Source organism: Chiloscyllium plagiosum, unplaced genomic scaffold (assembly GCF_037043375.1).
Source record: "Chiloscyllium plagiosum isolate Xiang-an unplaced genomic scaffold, Cpla_swu_hap1 HiC_scaffold_39, whole genome shotgun sequence".
Lineage (NCBI taxonomy): Eukaryota > Metazoa > Chordata > Chondrichthyes > Orectolobiformes > Hemiscylliidae > Chiloscyllium > Chiloscyllium plagiosum.
The window spans coordinates 20016211-20037525 of NW_028270177.1; the positions used below are offsets into that span (position 1 = coordinate 20016211).

Sequence of the window (21315 nt, forward strand, 5' to 3'; positions counted from 1 at the left end):
TCATGTATGAATATACAGATTGAGAAAATGTGACTTAGAATCATAGAAGGAGGCCATTTGACCTATTATGTCTGTACTGGCTCCTGAGAGAGAGCTCCCCAGCTATTTCCATTGTCCAGCCCTATCTCTGTAAAACTCTAAATTTGTCACTATCAAAATATATCCAGCTCTCTTTTGAAACTTCCTGTGGAATCCACTTTCACCACTCTCTTAGGCAACACATTCCAAATCCTAATAACTCTCGGGGTAAACAACAACTCTCTTCCTGTCAGTCCTAGCTCTCTTGCCTGACAATCATGAAATTGTGACGCCTAGTTACTGACATACTAACTAGTGGAAACAGAGTAGCCTTCTTTACCAATCAAAATTCTTCATCATTTTGAACAACACAATAAGCTCACCTTTGAATCTTCTCTGCTCCAAGGAGAATAAATCCGATTTCTCTAATCTTGTCTTGCATCTAAAATCCCTCATTCCTGGTATAATTCTAGTAAGTCACCTTTGCACTCTCTCAAGGGCTTTAACATCCTTCCTTAAATAAAAGTGCCCAGGATTGAACATACTACTCCAAATGTGGTCTGATTACAGGTAGAGCATCATTTGCTTGCTTTTAAACTCTATGCCTCTATTTATAACCCAAGGTCTCCTCAAAGGTAGAAGACAGAGGGTGGTGGTGGAGGGTTGTTTTCCAGATTGGAGGCCTGTGACCAGTGGAGTGCCACAAGGATCGGTGCTGGGTCCTCTACTTTTTGTCATTTACATAAATGATTTGGATGTGAGCATAAGAGGTACAGTTAGTAAGTTTGCAGATGACACCAAAATTGGAGGTGTAGTGGACAGCGAAGAGGGTTACCTCAGATTACAACAGGATCTGGACTAGATGGGCCAATGGGCTGAGAAGTGGCAGATGGAGTTTAATTCAGATAAATGTGAGGTGCTGCATTTTGGGAAAGCAAATCTTAGCAGGACTTATACACTTAATGGTAAGGTCCTAGGGAATGTTGCTGAACAAAGAGACCTGGGAGTGCAGGTTTATAGCTCCTTGAAAGTGGAGTCGCAGATAGGTAGGATAATGAAGAAGGTGTTTGATATACTTTCCTTTATTGGTCAGAGTATTGAGTACAGGAGTTGGGAGGTCATGTTGCAGCTGTACAGGACATTGGTTAGGCCACTGTTGGAATATTGCATGCAATTCTCATCTCCTTCCTATCGGAAAGTTGTTGTGAAACTTGAAAGGGTTCAGAAAGGATTTACAAGGATTTGGCCAGGGTTGGAGGATTTGAGCTACAGGGAGAGGCTGAACAGGGTGGGGTTGTTTTTCCCTGGAGCGTCGGAGGCTGAGGGGTGACCTTATAGAGGTTTACAAAACTATGAGGGGCATGGATAGGATAAATAGGCAAAGTCTTTTCCCTGGGGTCGGGGAGTCCAGAACTAGAGGGCATAGGTTTAGGGTGAGAGGGGAAAGATATAAAAGAAACCTAAGGGGCAACTTTTTCATGAAGAGGGTGGTACATATATGGAAGGAGCTGCCAGAGGATGCGGTGGAGGCTGGTACAATTGCAACATTTAAGAGGCATTTGGATGGGTATATGAATAGGAAGGGTTTGGAGGGATATGGGCTGGGTGCTGGAAGGTGGGACTAGATTGGGTTGGGATATCTGGTTGGCATAGACAGATTGGACCGAAGGGTCTGTTTCCATGCTGTACATCTCTATGACTCTATATCCCTTCTTAACAACTGTTTCAATTTGCCTGGCCACCTTCAGAGAATCATGCACATGAACCCTGAGGTCCCTCTGCTCCTGTACTCCCCTCAGAGTTGTACCATTGAGCCTGCATTGTCTCTCTATATTTGTTTTTTCAAAATGTATTACCTCACATTTCTCTGTATTGAAATTCATCTGCCAGCTGTTTGCCTATTTGGCCGTCTTGTCAGTGTCCCTCTGAAATCACTCAGCATCATCTCCACAATTCACTATGCTCTCTAGCATTGCATTATCTACAAATTTAGAGACTTTTCACTCAACACTGATTATCAAATCCTTGATATAAATCAGAAAAAGCAAGGATCGCAACACCAATCCTTGGAGAACATGGCTTTCAACTCATTTCTACTTCGAGAATTGCCCATTTCTATCTTTTAGCCAACTTCTAATCCATGCTGCCAAAGACCCACCAATCCCAAACATTTCTAATTTGCTAACTAATCTGCCACGTGGCACCATATCAATACTTTCTGAAAGTCCAAATATACAACATCCACAGTACTACCTTCATCCACTTCATCCTTCCTTAAATAAAAGTGCCTAGGACTGAACACAATACTCCAAATGTGGTCAACTCATTAAATAAAATCAATTAAATTTCTCAGCCATGACCTGGCTTTGAGAAAGCCATGTTGACCCTAGTATTAACTTATTTTTCTCTAAGTACATTATATATTTACCATATCCTGCATTATGGCCTCCATCAATTTCCCACTATTGATGTCAAGCTGACAGGTCGGTAGTTTCTTGGGTTATCCTTTGCCCTTATCTTAAACAATGGCATGACATTTTCAATCCTCCAGCCCCCGGAACAAATCTTGTGTTCTGAGAAGTCTGGAAAATTTCTGTCAATGGCTCTGCAATTTGCTCCCTTACCTCTCTCAGCAACCTAGGATGCATCCCATCCAGGTCTGGTGACTTCTGTACCTGGAGTGCTGCCAACCTTTTTAGTACCTCTCCTTTATCTATTACTAAACTGCTCTGTTGCTCAACACCCACATTTTCACTTGGGCCATTGTTTCTATCTTCTAATTTGGTAAAGACAGAAGTAAAGTACTCATTTAGTACATCTGCCATACCCTTTGCTTCAGTGAGCAGCTTTCTCTGTTCGTTCCTTAGGGACTCCTTTCTATCCTTCACTAATTAATATGAAGAACATTTTATCATTTGTTGAGCACAGCGTCCCATTCCTTTCTCACACTTCCTCTTAGCATTCCTTATTCTGGCTTTAACCCCTCTCCTGCATTTGAGATTCTCTTCCTGGTTTCTGGTGCTACTATTATTGTATGCCTCTTTTTTAATTTCTTATTTTCTCATCAAAACCTTAGTCATTCAAGACACTCTAGCTTTAGATACCCCATATTTATTTCTCATGGATACCTTGCTTCTAACCTATTCATTTCTCTTTTGAAATTCTCCCATTTTCCTTCCACTGTTTTATCTACCAAATGCATTTCCAGTGTACCTGCTCCAGTTCAACTTTTAGACCCCTAAAACCTACCCTTTTCCAGTCTGGGATTTTAATCATTAACTGATTTTTATCCTTTTCCAACTTAATATGGAACCTTATTATATTATGATCACTATTTTCCAAATGCTCCCCCACTCTGACATTCTCCACTTAGCCTGCCTTATTTTCTAGGAGCAGATCCAGCAAGTTTCCGGCCTGGTGGACTGGTAATGTACTGGACTGGAATGTTCTCCTGCACACATTGTAGGAACGTCTCCCCTTCCACGTCCCACACTGTGCATTTTTCTCTGTCTACCCAAGGGTAATTAAATTCACCAACTTACAACTATCCCTGCCCTGCAGATTTCCGCAATCTGCTAACAAATACTTTCTTCTACTTCCTTCTCCTTCCTTTCCTCCTCTTATTATAGACCTCCTGTTTGGAGGTCTATCATAACAACCCAACAAGGTTCTGCTGCTTTTCTGTTTTTTATCTCCAACCATATAGATACTATTTTAGCAACTGCATCTTGTTCAAAGGCAATGATACTATCGTTGACTAAGAATACTGCACCACCTCCCCTTTTACCCACCCTGATTCCACTAAAAGCCTTATAACTGGGCAGGATGTTTAGTATCCAGTCCTGTTCTGACTTGAGCCACATGTCTGTCAAGGTTACTATGCCATATCTTCCTAGAGCAATTTCTGCTTCTAGTTCCCCAATTCAGTTCATGATACTCCATGCATTTACAAATATACAATTTAACCTTGCCCTTATTTCTTTCTTAGCCAGGCAACATCAGGGGGTGGAGAAGTCAACATTTCAGGCGAAATCCTTCTTCAGGAGTCCTGGACAATTTCTCCACTTCCTGATGCTGCCTGGCTTGCTGTGTTCTTCCAGCCCCGTGCTTGTTTTGGATTCCAGCATCTGCAGTGTTTTTGTCTCTTATCTCTTTCTTGCCCATTTGAACGTGACCATTTCCTTGTTCACTGTCACCACTCAAGCCTTCCATCTCTTGCTTTTCCTTGCTCCCGATCTTCGCTCTTTTGCCTTCTATGTACCTCCAAAACTCGGCCCATTAGTCCTCCCCCCCAATCCATGCCTTACAAGTTTAAATCCACCCCACTGGAGCATCTCAGAACTGACAGCCAGACTACTGCGACCCCTAGGACTCATAACGGCACACAAACCAACAGCCACGCTCAGACAACAACTCACCAGAACGAAGGACCCGATACCCAACATGAGCAAAACTAATGTAGTGTACAAAATACCATGCAAGGACTGCACAAAACACTATATAGGACAACCAGGAAGACAGCTAACAATCCGCATACATGAACATCAACTAGCCACGAAACGACACGACCAGCTATCCTTAGTAGCCACACACGCAGACAACAAGCAACATGAATTCGACTGGGACAACACTACTATCATAGGGCAAGCCAGACAGAGAACAGCCAGGGAATTCCTAGAGGCATGGCATTCATCCACAAACTCCATCAACAAACACATCGACCTGGACCCAATATACCAAGCACTACAGCGGACAGCTGAAACTGACAACCGGAAGCGGCAGGGACAGACCACTATAAACACCGGAGGAAACATCAAAGAAGCACTTCGCAGGAGGCTCCCAAGCACTGATGATGTCGCCTAGCCAGGGGACGAAACGTTTGCAACAAAAACTTCCAGCTCGGCGAACAGAACCACAACAACGAGCACCCGAGCTACAAATCTTCGCACAAACTTTGAACTTTCTCCTTTCCCAAAAGTGATCTCAATGTCCCAAAAATCTATACTCCTCCCTTCTGCACGATCCCTCAAGCCACGCATTACCTCCCTCATCTGTCTTTGCCTAACTTGTGACACAGTTATTATTTCTAGGATTACTACCCTGGGCAGGTGCTGCCTTCAATCTACTCCCTAATAGCTAAAACCGATCCTGCAAGTCCTCCACACTATCCCTGTGTTTTTGGTTCCCTCACCAGCTGTCCCTTTTCCCTTTATTGGGCTGCATGGTGATACAGTGGTACAATGGTTAGCACTGCTACCTCACAGCGCCAGAGATCCCGGTTCAATTCCCTCCACGGGCAACTGTCTGTGTGGAGTTTGCATGTTCTCCCAGTGACTGTGTGGGTTTCCTCCCACAGTCCAAAGATGGGCAGGTTAGGTGAATTGGCCATGCTAAATTGCCTGTAGTGTTAGGTGAAGGGGTAAATGTAGGGGAATGTGTCTGGGTGGGTTGCTCTTCGGAGGGTCGGTGTGGACCTGTTGGGCCGTAGGGACTGTTTCCACGCTGTAAGTAATCTAATCTAATCTTATGTCCCAAGCCTTCGCACAGACCATGTGGGGCTCACGATCTCAGGCTGCAGACTGGACTGGTCTATCCCTATTTCTGATGAAGGGTTTTCACCCGAAATGTCGATTTTCCTGCTCCTTGGATGCTGCCTCCCTGACCTGCTGTGCTTTTCCAGCACCACTCTAATCTAGACTCTGACCTCCAGCATCTGCAGTCCTCACTTTCGCCTGGTCTATCCCTCAAGCTATTGAGTCAGCCACCACCACTACCTCACTCATCTGCCCACCAGCCTCTACTTCCCTCCACCATCACATTCATCACTCCAGCAGCAGCCCAGTGATTAGGAGAGCCTCGATCACGTTTTGGGTCAGTTGACGTTTTCTTCCAAGTTATCTTAATTTCTTGTCACGGGATTGCAAGCCGAGGTGCCGCGATAAATAATTCATGGGGCCTCTTCTTTGCTGCACATCCCCACATATTGCGGGCTGCAGTGCTGACAGCTGTGTCAGGAGAAACAGTGAGGATCTGACATGACAAGCGACTAACAAGTTTCTTTGAGTTTTTTTTTGGGGGGGGGAAAGCAGGAATAAACACACAATGTAGCGAGCACAAAAGTTCAGAAAGCAAAATTTTAAAAAAAGGTTCCCTTTCTTTCCACCCAAATGTTTGTCATGAGCTAATATCCGACCTCTGGTCATTTATGAAGCTGCCACACCCCCTATGTGCTTCACACAAGACTAGTCCTTCACGCCTATCGACAGATCAATACAAGCAATTCTTGGAGAAAACGATGTATCCATGGCAACAAAGCCACATATTCTCTGTGGAAACCAATGAGACCAGTAGAGAAATCTCAAGAGGGTTTCCATTTTACAAGGAAAGACATATTTAGATATGGGAACAGCGACTCAACAAAAAAAAAATTCATTTTGTTTTGCTTTGCTCTTTCACGTCAGCTTCAGAACCTGATGGACACACGGCATTAAACAGACCTTCCATTTTGATGTTACACCAATAAGTGCATAAAATCAAACCACAAGGAGCACACGCACAATTCCCTTCCCACTGCGTACAAATCAGGTTAAAGTTTTAGTGGAAAAAGAAAGAGGGGGCTGGGTGGGATAGAGAGACAAATGTTGAAAGTCAGCAGCCATCACTGCAGCCGTCAAACTCTGCGAGAATCTCGGCCGAGCGGAGTGCGGTGAAAGATAATCCTGCTGCCATGGGTCCAATCTGAGTTTGCAGATGACCTGGGGGACCTGACATGGTTTTCAAACTGCACCCTTTCACCGAAAATTAAATCTCAGCCGGGCTCCTTTGGGATGGGTTGGGGAAGTCTTTGCAGCTGCCCCCTGTCAGAATTGGCTGCAAGATTTGGAAATCTCTTTGCTAGTTTGACAGGCCTTAGAGAGGATGAATCAAATATATATATATATATATATATTTATAAACAGCCCGTATATAAAATAAATGAATCGGGCACAGAGTATATAGGGACTTGAGAAAGCCCAGTTTGCAGAATAGAGGGAAAGCAAAATGGAGAATTGCAAAAACAAATGGTTAGAGATGTAAGTCGCCTTTGACCGTCCAGAATTAGATGTCTACGTTCTGCTGTGCTTTACTGCAGTCGCAGGGACATGAAGATGTCAAGGTGCTCTCTGCTTCCGCAGTCAACCTCATGTCATATTTGTCACTGCATTTCGCATTTATCTTTGAAGGGTTTTCACCTGGACTGTCCGACTCCTCAAAGGCACGTCTGTCAGGCACATCCTCAGGTTCTTGGTGCTTTGCCGGCTCTGGGCTGCTGTCGTGCATGTTGTGTGCAGCTGTCAAAGCAATAAAAAAAAACGTTGAACACACACTTAAAAACATAGTTTTGGCCACCGTTCTCGTGAACAATCCTATCTCTGAAGAATGTGGAGAGAAATAGAGGCCAGTGAACGGTGTGTTTTTAAAATATTCTCAATCAATATCAAAACAAGTAACAGTAGACAATTAAAACAAAATCGAGAAATGCTCTCCACTGAGGGAACATGGAAGATGTTAAGACATCTGTGCGCTTATGGATGTGAATGGACTGTCCTTTTCTCTCATAGATCGTAAGCTTTATAATAATTACTGAGCGGTACATAAAATGATAACATCAGAGTGGACTTGCCATCTAAGTAGCCCCCTTTCTCCTGTAGTATAAATTGCTGTGACTGTTGAAATTTGGCATTCTTGTGTTTGACCTAGTGCAGCCAGGCAAAACTAATTGGCAATGTGGTTCTTTTTTCCAGGAAAATATTGCCATTGTTGCTATAGTTTATGCATCTATGCTTTATTCCTGTCAGTACTAAGGACTCCAATACAAGTGCTGCCTCAAATTTGATTTTACAGATCCTTATAATGACCCCATACCACACCACGGCTGAAACCTGAATGAGTGTTAGATCAGTCATGTCCACTCACATTTCAACTTCAAACTGATTGTAAATTGTGTGCTGATTACGAATGAGATGAACAAGCGCAGTGGTAAGAAGTACAAGGAAACTCTTAACAACTACCTGAGCAAGAAGGAAGGAATGACACATTTTTGTCATAACCATTTAGAACAGGCTTTCTAGGAAATAGCTATGAGATAATTTGTCACACACAAGAGGTGGAAGAGTTGGTCTGATCGCTTTGTGTAGTGACATAACAAATACTTATCTGGAATTAAGTGTCCAATGAGGACTATGAATCCATTGCCAATTGTTGGAAAAACCGATCTGGTTCACTAATGCCTTCCTTACCTGGTCTGGCCTACATGTGACTCCAGACCCACAGCAACGTGATTGACTCTTAACCACCCACTGAGCAATTAGGGATGGGTAATGAATGCTGCCTAGCCAGTGACGCCCTCATCCCGTGAAATGAATACAGAAAAAAAATTATTAAAAACCTTCCTACTTGGGGGTGGTTAGCTCAGTTGGCTAGATGTCTGGTTTGCAAAGCAGAATGCTGCCAATAGCATGGCTGAATGTTACCAAGAAGGGTTTTCCATCTCAACCTCTCCCCTCACCTGAGCTGTGGTGACCCTCAGGTTGAATCACTGCCAGTCATCTCTCTCCACTGAGAGAACAGCCCTAAAATAGTGGCCTGGCCAGCGACATCCATCCCTCAAGAATGAATGAATGAATGAATAACAAAAGGGTGACATCAGCGGCTGGAAAGCCTGGAATAATACTACCAAGCCTTGACATGGGAACACTGCTACCTGCAAGTTCCCCTCCATGGCACACACCACCATGTCCTGGGACTATATCACTATTCCAATTCTGTCGTTCGCTCAACTTCCTGGAATTCCCTTCCTAACAAACTGTGGGTGTCACTGCACCGCAAGAACTGCAGTGGCTCAAGATGAACAATTAACGATGGGCAATAAATGCTGGCCTAGCCAGTAACACCCACATCCCATGAGCAAAAGGAGCAAAATGCCAAGGAAACTCAACTTGTTTCTAACAGCAGAAGCACATCATTAATAAGTTGAGACTGTATAAAAATATGAACACAAAAACTAGCGAATGCAATGAATGCCAGCAGTGACATAGATTTGAATATCCTAGGAATGCCAGCCAAAACATTAAAGAACAAAGAACAGTACAGCACAGGAACAGGCCCTTTGGCCCTCCAAGCCTGCACTGACTCAGATTCTCTATCTAAATCTGCCAGCTATTTTCTAAGGATCTGGACACCTCTGCTCCCTGCCCATTCATGTATCTGTCTCGATACATCTTAAGTGACACTATCGTTCCTGCCCCTACCACCTCCGCTGGCAACGCTTTCCGGGCACCCACCATCCTATGCGTGAAGAGCTTTCCACGTATATCTCTCCTGAGCTTTTCCCCTCTCACTTTGAACTCATGACCGCTAGTAATTGAGTCCCTCACTCTGGGAAAAAAGCTTCTTGCTATCCACCCTGTCTACACCTCTCACGATTTTGTAGGCCTCAATCAGGCACCTCCCTCAACCTCTTTCTTTCCAATGAAAATAATCTACTCAACCTCTCCTCATAGCTAGCACCCTCCTTACCAGGCAACATCCTGGTGAACCTTCTTTGCACTCTGTCCAAAGCATCCACGTCCTTTTGGTAATGTGGCGACCAGAACTGTATGCTGTATTCCAAATGTGGCCGAACCAAAGTCTTATACAACTACAACATGACCTGCCAACTCTTGTACTCAATACCCTGTCTGATGAAGGAAACCATGCCATATGCCTCCTTGACCACTCTACTGACCTGTGTTGCCACCTTCAGGGAACAATGGACCTGAACACCCAGATCTCTCTGTACATTAACGTTCCCCAGGACCTTTCCATTTACTGTATAGTTTGCTCTTGAATTGGATATTCCAAAATTTATCACCTTGCATTTATATGGATTGAATCCCATCTGCCATTTCTCTGCCCAACACTCCAATCTATCTATGTTCTGCTGTATTCTCTGCCAGTCCTCTTGACTAGTATGGTTACCTAGTATGGTGACAAAATGTCTGAAAATGAACCTTCCAGCTCAGCAAGCAAACCTACATCCAGAACCTCAACCTGAGCTACACATCTTCTCAAAATTCATTAGTCCTCTTCACTATCTGTTACTCCACCAATCTTAGTGTCATCCACAAACTTGTTAATGAGGCAACCTACACCTTCTTCCAAATCATTTATGTATATCACAAGCAATAGTGATCCCAGCATGGATCCCTATGGAACACCACTGATCATAGATCTCCATTTTGAGAAGCATCCTTCCACTACTACTACTCTCTGTCTCCTGTTGCCCAACCAGTTCTCTAGCCGTCTAGCTAGAACACCCTGGACTCCATGCGACTTTACCTTTTTCATCAGCCTACCATGGGGAACCTTATTAAACGCCTTGCTAAAGTCCATGTATATGACATCTACATCCCTTCCCTCATCAATCAATTTTTTCGCCTCTTCAAAGAATTCTATTAGGTTTGGAAGACATGACCTTCCCTGCACAAAACCATGCTGCCTATCACTGATAAGCCCATTTTCTTCCAAATGGGTATATATCCTAAGCCTTTGTATCTTCTCCAGAAGCTTTCCTACCACTGATGTCAGGCTGACAGGTCTGTAATTGCCTGGATTATCCCTGCTATCCTTCTTAAACAAGGGGACAATGTTAGCAATTCTCCACTCCTCTGGGACCTCCCCTGTGTTCCAGGGAGCTGCAAAGATATCTGTTAAAGCCACAGCTAATTCCTCTTTCGCTTCCCCCATCAACCTGGGATAGATCTCATTTGGACCTTAATGCCACCTTAATGCCTTTTCGAATACATAACACTTCCTCCCTCCTTATACTGACCTGACCTAGAGTAATCAAAGACCTATCCCTAACTTCAACATCCGCCATATCCCTCTCCTTGGTTAAGACTGACACAAAGTACTCATTAAGAATCTCACCTATTTTCTCTGACTCCATGCATATCTTTTCTCCTTTGTCCTTGAGTGGGCCAACCCTTTCCCTAGTTACCCTCTTGCTCCTTATATATGAATAAAAGGTTTTGGGGTTTTCCTTAACCCTGCTCACCAAGGATATATTTTTAGCCCTCTTAATTCCTCGTCTCAGATTGGTCCCTTATTCCCGATATTAGAATAGATTAGATTACTTACTTACAGTGTGGAAACAGGCCCTTCGGCCCAACAAGTCCACACCGACCCGCCGAAGCGCAACCCACCCAGACCCATTCCCCTACATTTACCCCTTCACCTACCACTATGGGCAATTTAGCATGGCCAATCCACCTAACCTGCACATTGTTGGATTGTGGGAGGAAACCGGAGCACCCCGAGGAAACCCACGCAGACATGGGGAGAGTGTACAAACTCCACACAGAGAGAGTCGCCCGATTCTTCCAAAGCTTCATCTATCATCAGGCCCTAGACCTTATGCATCCTTTTTCCTCTTAGCTAGTCTCACAATTTCACTGGTCATCCATGGTTCACTAATCTTGCCATTTCTATCTCACAGGAACAGATCTCTCCTGAACTCTAATCAACCTCTCTTTAAAAGCCTCACACATATCGAATGCGGATTTCCCTTCAAACAGCTGCTCCCAATCTATATTGCCAAACTTTGGTATAGTTGGCCTTCCTGCAAATGTAACACTATTCCTTTATTTCCACTCTTGTCTTTGTCCATGTGTATTCTAAAACTGAAGGAATTGTGATCAAGTACAGGCACACTATCCGATGTTTGGGATATAAGGAAGGCGTGGTCCATGCAGCCACATGGTGATCTCCAGAAAACAGTATCAATAATAGATGTCTTTATGTAGTTTAAAGGATACTTGGTCACCTGCAATAACGCTTGCCATCTTCAAAGAGGAACCAATATGCTCATATATACTCTCAAGCTTGTTTTTGTGGTAGAATATTTTGGTACACAACCGTGTTACTTTGATGAAACGTAGAAACACAAGGAGTAAGGATCACACTAACCATTTGTCATTACCTTTTAGGAGAAAATCGACCAAGTCAATTTGCAATTGACTGAGTAGACTACTGACTTGCAATTAATTTAGTAGCACTGAATCAATGTCATTGGGGACATCGCCTGTTTGCCACTTGTAGTGAAACTATTAGCAAGTTCTTTGTACACACATTTAAAACTCTGCTGCAATTCGAGAGCAGAAGAAACCTTTTTTGGTGGTATGGATGCTAACAATACCGGTTTTCTGGAACATAAGAAAGACCAATGTTGTATAACAATCGTGCCAATTGTACAATCTTCAGTTTGGGGCAAACCTACAAATTTCATTCATTTTAGACTATATGCTCTTGGTAAAAATACTTCCATCATAACTGTATAGAACATCCAGGATTAGCAATATAGTCTATCAGCAGCATTTCACATTGTTCCCAATTTCAAGTGCTTGTGGCTTGATATTTGATTGTACCCTGTAGTGCAGCATTAAATATTGGAAAATTTCTAACACACTGTTGGCAAACAAGACTCCCCACTGCAAACATGCATTCAAGATATCGACTTCCTTGAAGTAGACCCTGAAAACGGATTTCTATTCCAGGACTATGCACCCATGGATTAATGTAAAAAAGGTAACTGTAAAGGAAACATAATATCAAATACTGCTAAGCAAACAGCTTTATTCATCTACAACTAAAATGAGTATATCACAATGAAAATAACTAATAAACATTTTATCAGGGATATAACTAAAATAAAACTGAATAAAAGGTGACTAAGGTAGAAACTCCGCTGACCAGAATCTGAATTTCAATTCAATGTAACAGGAAAAAAAAGTCAATATATAGCAACGTTTTATCTTATGTGCTATTGCATTCAGAATTAACTAACTTATAATAAGCCACTCTTTTTCATACCTCAAATCAGTGCAAGCATCCTTTCTCAATCCTACTGAATGAGCAGACAGATTTGCAACTGAAAACTTAAAACCTCACTTTCAAAAGATCAGTTACCATTGTATTGACACAAACAGTTTGTTTCAGAGTTGACATTAATGATGACAAATTACACTACAGTGAATTAAAATGAATCTACACAAGGAATACAATGTACTTGATCTCTTCAGAGTCAATTTTAAATGGGATCTACCATTCTTGAGTACATTAAAATGCAGATAAACAACTAATCAAATCCATTTAGCTATTCAAAGGAGTCATTTCAAAATAAAGTCACAGTAAACTGGAGTGTGAAATTGTCCTAATTGAGGGAGGTTAATATTCATTAGTTTTCAACTTGTTCAAGGTATCAGCTTTTCCCTTGCAAGCAGGGCTGCTGTGCTGGCATCAGGTGGGACATATAGGGGGCCAAGGGCTATCTTTGGAGAGAATTCCAGAGGTGGTCCAGAAACTGGCTAGAGGTCACCAAGCTGAGAAACCTTGGTTAAGCAAACAGAAATATTCATGAAATAGGTCAGTGTCAGTTGATAATTGGGTGTCTCTATGATTCAGAAGCACTGATCTCCAAAATGCCAATCTGAAGTAAAACAGAAGTCCCCGTAAACAGCAATTCTCCAGAGACTAGCACAAACGTAATCACATTCAAGCTATGATTTTGTTTCATTAATACATGGGATGTGGGTAATGTTGGCTCAATCAACATTTATTGCCCATTCCTGATTTCCCTTGAGAAGGTGGTATTGAGCTGCCTTCTTGAACTGTTGTCATCCATTTGGTGCAGATACCTCCTTAACGCTGTTAGATAGGGAGCTCCAGGGTTTTAACCCAGCAACGCTGAAGGATATATTTCCAAGCGAGGATTTTGAATGGCTTGGCAGTGCTGGTGTGTCTATATATCCGCTACCCTGGCCCTGCCGGATAGAAATTATTGTAGTTTTGGATGGTGCTGTCTAAGGAGTCCGAGGTGAATTTCTGCAGTACCTCTGCAAAGGGTACACTACTGCTGCTGAGTGTTGGTGCTAGAGTTGTGAATGTGGAGATTGTGGATGTAGTGCAAGTTGCTTTAACCTGGATGGTGCAAAGCTTCCAGAGTGTTGTTGCAGCTGCATTCATCCAAACATTTGGACAGTATTTCATCACATTCCTGACTTATGTTTTGAAGATGGTGGATAGGCTTTGGAAAATCAGGAGTCTAATTATTCACTGCAGGATTCCTAGCCTCTGACCTGTTCTTGTAGCCACTGTATTTATATAGCTAGTCCAGTCCAGCTTCTGAGAATGGTAACTCCTGGAATGTTGGGGGGTGCAGGAGTCAGAGGTAGTAATGCCATTGAATGTCAAGGGACAATGATTAGATTCTCTTTTGATAAAGACGGTAATTACCTGGCATCTATGTGGTGTTAAAATTACTTACCACTTGTATTATCCAGGCCTTGCTGCTTTTGAACATGAACTGCTTCAGTATCTGAGGAGTCGTGAATGGTGCTGAACATTGTGCAATCATTGACGAGCATCCCCACTTCTGATGTTATGATGGAGGGAAGGTCATTGAAAAGCAGCTGAAGATGGTTGGGCCAAGGACGCTATGCTGAGGAACCCCTGCAGAGACGTCCTGGAGCCGAGATGACTGACTTCCCACAAACACAAGCACCTTCCTATGTGCCAGGTATGAGTCCAACTAATGAAGACGTTTTCCTCTGATTCCACTGACTCGAGTTTGGCTATGAGCTCCTTGATACCATGTATGGTCAAATGCAGTCACCCTAACTTCATATCCGGAATTCAGCTCTATTGTCCAGGGTTGAATCAAGACTGTAATGAGGTCAGGAGCTGAGTCGCTCTGGTGTAATCCAAACTGAGCATCACTCAGCAGGTTATTGCTGAGCAGTGCTGTTGATGACTCTTTCATCACTTTACTGATGATTGAGAGTAGACTGATGGGCTGGAAATTGGCTGGGTTGGATTTGTTTTGTTTTTTATGTACAGAACATAATTGGGCATTTTTCCACTTTGTTGGGAAGATACCAGCGTTGTAACTTTACTGGAACAGCTTGGCTACGAGGAAGATTGTAATTGTGTAGCCAAGTATTTTGCACTGAAAACATTCCCCAATACTGAACTTCTTTGAAGAGTTTGAAATACAGTTTGGAAATGTAGGTGAACAAAACTGGATGGTTAACAATACATCAAGTCAAAATTTGCTTGTGGTTAAATTATGAAAGAAATTATTTAAATAGTTAGTTTTTTTTTTCAAATGTAGTCTAGTCAATTCATCCACAGTGATGTAAACAAAAAACAAAGAACAATACTGTACAAGAGCAGGCCCTTTGACCCTCCAACCTGCGCCAACACATGATGCCATTCTAAATTAAAAACCATTTGCCTCTACACTAACTGTATCCCCCTATTCTCTGCCTATTCATATATATGACAAAAAGCTTCTTAAAAATTGCTATTGTATTTGCCTCTCACACCTCCTCAGGTAGCGCATTCCCAGGCACTTACCACCTTCTGTTTAAAAAAACCCATCTCCCACATCTATTTTAAACTTACCCCTATCATCTTCAACCTATGTCTGCTAGTAATAGACATTTTGAGCCAGGGAAAAAGACTCCAACTATCCACGCGTCTGATAATTTTGTCAACTTCCATCAGGTCATCACTCTTCCTTTGACATTCAAGTGAAAATAAACAAAGTCTGTTCAAACTCTCCTCACAGTTAATATCCTCCAAACCAGGTAACATCCTGGTAAACTGTTTCTGCAGTCTCTCCAAAGTCTCCACACCTTTCTGGTAGTATAGCAACCAGAACAGTGCATAATACTTCAAATGTAGCCTAACTGAAGTTCTACACAGTTGCAACATGACTTGCCAATTTTTATACTCTATGTCCCAACTAATGAAAGCAAGCTTGCCATATGTCTCCTTGACCACCTTACCCACTTGTGTTGCCACATTCAAGGAGCTGTTGACCAGTATACTTAGATCCCTCTGGATGTTGATGCTATGAAGACTCCTGCTATTTACTGTATAGTTTCCTCCCACATTAGATCGCCCAAATGCATCACCTCACATTTGTCTGCATTTAACTTCATCTGTCATTTCTCTGCCCAAGTCTCCAGCCTATCTTTTTGTTTCCTCTGATAATCCTCCTCACTATCCACAGCTCCCCCACTCTATGTGTTGTCCACAAACTTACTTGTTAGGCCACCTACAATCTCTGCCAAATCATTTATATATATATTACAAACAACTGGGCTCCCAGCACTGACCTCAATAGAAGACCACTGGTTACAGATCTCCAGTCAGAAAAATGCCCTTCCAGAGCTACTCTCTGTCTTCTATGACTAGGTCAGTTCTGTGTTCATCTTACCAACTAACCACAGATCCCGTGTGACTTCACCTTTTGTATCACCCTGCCATGAGTGACCTTGTCAAAGGCCTTGCTAAAAATTCATATAGCTAACATCCACTGCCCTGCTCTCATCAATCGTCTTTGTCACTTCCTCAAAAAAGCTCATCAAGTTTGTGATACACCACCTTCCCTTCACAAAGCCATGTTGCCTATGGTTAATAAGACCAGATTTTTTACAAATATGAGTAAATCCTATTCCTAAGAGTCTTCTCTGATCAGTTCCTCCCACTGATATCATATTCTCCAGCTTTTAATTTCCCAGATTATCTCTTTGTCCTTCTTAAACAAAATAACAATGTTGTCTAATTCCAGTCCTCTGGGTCTTCTCCTGTGACTAAAGAGAATGCAGTTTCCTCACCTGCCTCTCTTAGCATTCTAGGATAGATCACACCAGGCACTGGGGACTTAATCTAGCTTAATGCTTCTCAAAGTGCCAAACATCTCCTCCTTTTTTATGTTAACATGCCCTAGAATGCCAACATACCCCTCCCAAAGCATGCAAGATTCCTTTTTCTTAACATCACAAATTAAAAAAGGGTCATTCTATCAATCCCATGTTCAACCAATTTGAGAACTCTAAGGTAAATTATTAAGGTGAATCTAAATTTCCCCATGTTCAGAAACAAAGCCCCTCAGAAACTTGTGCCAATCTCCTACACTTCCTTCCTTTTTGTATGTCAAATAAATAATGACTTCACTAAGATTTGGAATAACCATTACAGTGCTTTTTCATGACTTAAATTAATTTCCATCACTGCAGTTGCTCCAACAAAAGATGTAACAATTTTATTCTAAATCAAAACTCATATCCACCTACAACATGACTCAATAGTTTACAATGGAGATTCACGTTGCTGGGTGCTTTCAATCTCAGCTTGACAACAGTGCTGATAAATGTCAGTGTACCTGGTCAAGGTCTGTAAACAGTAGAAACTTTTGGCAATTTGATTATCATAACAACAGTGGAATACTCAAAATATACGTACAGTACTACAGATCTTCCATCAATCTGATGCACAAATATAGTTCAGGCAACATAACTTGCTTAGATTCCCTACAGTGTGGAAACAGGCCCTTCGGCCCAACCAGTCCACACCGACCCTCCAAAGAGTAACCCACCCAGACCCATTTCCCCTCTGACTAATGCACCTAACACTATGGGCAATTTAGCATGGCCAATTCACCTAACCTGCACATCTTTGGACTGTGGGAGGAAACCGGAGCACCTGGAGGAAACCCACGCAGACACGAGGAGAATGTGCAAACTCCACACAGACAGTCACCTCAGGCTGGAATCGAACCTGGGACCCTGGTGCTGTGAGGCAGCAGTGCTAACCACTGAGCCACCTGAGCCATCCTGAGAACAAATATATTCCAATTCAGGTTTCAGAAGTCAGATGGCAACAATGATAAAAAAAATGATCTTAACGGCAGAAAGACAATTTACTGATAATTAGCAGTTGAATGTTGATGCAGATAAGCGCAGCCATGTACAGACCCTTGAGATAGTGAGAGTTTAGAAACAGACAGCAGAGGTGTGAGAATTCAAACTTTGGAGAGAAAGAGGAGAAGGAAGGAAGAATTTCAGAATGACTTAGCTCAATTGCCTCCTTTGTGTTGTAAAATCCTAGATTCCTCAAAATTAACACAGCACATTTTTGAACTTTGAATTCTATTTAAAAAGTGGTGCAGATCTCAAAGAAGAAAGCTTTGCGAACCGCCCTCAGAGGGGTGTTATGACTGAGGGAAGGCTGAGATGAAATGTATATGGAATACTGTATTGTTCTGTTTTCTGAAGGAAAGTCAGGCAGCATGAAAGTGTTGAAACTGTAAAACTAGTGAAGAACAAGAAAACATTCCCCTTCTCAAAAGTTGCTCTCCTAACGGCTCACCTGAACATGGATACATGAACTATATGCCGAGAGAAGCCATTGGAGGTGCAGGAACTGACTTCAAGTGTTAATGATGAACGGCTGAGGATCCTGGGATTGTATTCATTAGAGTTTAGTAGGTTGTGGGGAGATCTAATAGAAACTTACAAGATAATGCAAGAAAGGGTGGATGCTGGGAATTTGTTTCCATTAGGCGGGGAGACTAGGACCCATGGGCAGAGCCTTAGAATTAGAGAGGGTCAATTTAGAATGGAAATGAGGAGACATTTCTTCAGCCAGAGAGTGGTGGGCCTGTGGAATTCATTGCCACGGAGCGCAGTGGAGGCCGGGACGTTAAATGTCTTCAAGGCAGAGATTGATAAATTCTTGATCTCGCAAGGAATTAAGGGAGATGGAGAGAGTGCAGCTAAGTGGAGTTGAAATGCCCTTGGATGCTGCCTGACCTGCTGCATTTTTCCAGCAACACATTTTCAGCTTTGAAATGCCCATCAGCCATGATTAAATGGCAGAGTGGACTCGATGGGCCAAATGGCCTTATTTCCACTCCTATGTCTTATGGTCTTATGGTTAATCTCCTTTCTTTGGCAACAGAGAATTCAAGCAACAGACTCCAATGATACACCACAGAGACTTAGAGGGACCCTCTCCTCAAAGTATTCTTTTGTCATGTAAGTACTTGTCCTAATCTTGGTCTCTGTAATCTTTAATTAATAACTTCATTCATAAAGATCATTTAGTAATAGTTTGAAATAAATTAAGCTTTAACCTGTTTACAGAAGAAACTTGACTGCTGATTTGTTTGAACTTCAGGCTTTACAAATTAAAAGGTACAAGGGGCCTATAAGACCTGTATTAATCTTATAGTTCATTGCTCGTGTGGTGGGCACATTTAGTGGTCATGATAGACACAAACTGGAAGTTGTAGGATTCTGGTGGCAGGAAGGGAACAGGCTTTCCCTGGGATAAGTAGAGGTATAAATGACCAGAGTGAACACTGTGCCAGTTTTACGAAGTTTTTTGTTTGTAGCCTATTTTGATTAGTCCATAAAGAGGCCCTTGGAAAGCTATTCAGAAAAGCCAGTGTCTGCTGACACCCAGTGTCCCTTGTGGCTGCTTCAGAAAAATGGCTGCAGGAATTTAAGTTTTATGATGCTATAAATATGCCTTCAGGCCCACACATGACATTAACCCATTACTTTGTGCACATAACTTTATGAGACAACTTTATCATTATTATGCATAGCATTTTATCATGTACAATAAGAAACGCACCAGTGTTGGGAGTGGGCAAGTGCACGTATGGTGGATTGAAAGGAATTATCCTAAACATTTACAAAATATATTTTAGACTTTAGTCTGAGTATTGCATCAGTTTTGGGCTCCACATTTCAGGCTGAATGTCAGAGCCTTGTGGAGGACAATGTCGAGAGGTAATACCAGAAAGCTTTCAGTTACAGATGAGGGAAACTTTTTCTCCTCACAGAAGGGAAGGTCAAGGGGGATTTCAGAGTTCAGCATTATGAAGGGTCTTGACACAACAAATAAGGAGGGACTTTATCCACTGGCAGAGAGATTGGTATGGAAAGGACACAGGCTTCAAAGAATTGGCAAATATACCAGATGGAGCTGACAATATATTTTAAAATGTAGCAAGTTATGATCTGGAATGTGCTGTCTATGAGGGTAGTAGAAGAAGATTCAATTGAAACTTTCAACAGGGAATCGGATGGATAATAAACAGGAAACGTTTGCAAGCGAAAGGATAAACAGCAGAACAGCAGGACTAATTGGACAAGTCTTTCAAACAGCCGTCACAGGTTAGTACACTCCATACTGTGTGACAGCATTCTTTGAAATTTAAAGAGATGGAAATAGGGAAAGATCAACATGCCTGAATAATACCAAGACCTCCACCATAGGCAGGGCAAGAACTCAGGGCCCAAATTCATCCCAACCAGAACAGGAATTGAACCTCATGCTGTTGGCATCAATCTGATGCACACTGGCCTTCTTGCCAACTGAGACAAACTGCCCAAACCCGAGTGAAATTCCTCGTGGAATCTTTAAATGTACCTTCCCAGGTCTTCTTTGGATGACACGGTCCTCCTTTCACATCTGATAGTATCCTTTCAACTGCTACTCTGGCAAGGCAAACAGCTGGGAGGTGAAAAACTGCTTTTCATCATTTATATAAAGAGTTTGGATGTGAACATAGGAGGTATGGTTAGTAAGTTCGCTAGTGACACCAAAATCGGAGGTGTGGTGGACAGCAAAGAAGGTTACCTCAAAGTACAACGGGATCTTGATCAGATGTGCCAATGGCCTGAGGAGTGGCAGATGGAGTTTAATTTAGATAAATGAGGTGCTGCATTTTGGAAAGGCAAATTAGGACAGGACTGACACACTTATTAAGCCACTATTGGAATACTATGTGCAATTCTGGTCTCTCTGCTATAGGAAGGATGTCGTGAAACTTGAAAGGGTTCAGAAAAGATGTACAAATGTGTTGTCAGGGTTGGAGGGAGAAGTTGAATAGACTGAGGCTCTTTTCCCGGGAGTGTCAGAGGCTCAAGAGTGACCTTACAGGGGTTTATAAAATCATGACGGACAGGGTAAGTAGACAAGGACATTTCCCAGGGTGGGCATGTCCAAAGCTGGAGGGCATAGCTTTAAGGTGAGAGGGACAAGATAGAAAAGGGACCTAAATGGCAACTTTTTCTCACAGAGGGTGGTGCGTGTATGGAATGAGCTGCCAGAGGAAGTGGCGGAGGCTAGTACATTTACAACATTTACAAGACATCTAGGTGGGTTTATGAATAGAAAGGGTTTAGAGGGACATGGGCCAAATGCTGGCAAATGGGACTAAATTAATTCAAGGTATCTGGTTGGCAAGGACGAGTTGGACTGAGAGGCCTGTTTCCATGCTGTACATCTCTATGACATTAAATATGTATCCTTTCATCCTCAGTGATCTCTCTGTCCTGTCTCTGCCTCTGGTCAATCATGTCTAACACTCAGTGATGATTTCTCTCCAAATGATGGCCAGGACCTTACGTAGAT

The 21315-nt window shown here is 42.5% G+C and overlaps 1 protein-coding gene across 5 annotated transcripts in view; it reads right to left on the reverse strand.

The window, feature by feature from the left end:
• Nucleotides 1–21315, reverse strand: part of LOC122540993 (WD repeat-containing protein 72-like) — a 339613-nt gene that overhangs the window by 9497 nt on the left and 308801 nt on the right. For all 5 annotated transcript variants that reach the window (XM_087981193.1, XM_087981192.1, XM_043677401.2 and 2 more), the window contains one exon: nt 7251–7349. In XM_087981193.1, coding sequence (XP_087837319.1) covers nt 7251–7349 — 99 coding nt within the window. The remainder of the gene's footprint in view (nt 1–7250; nt 7350–21315) is intronic.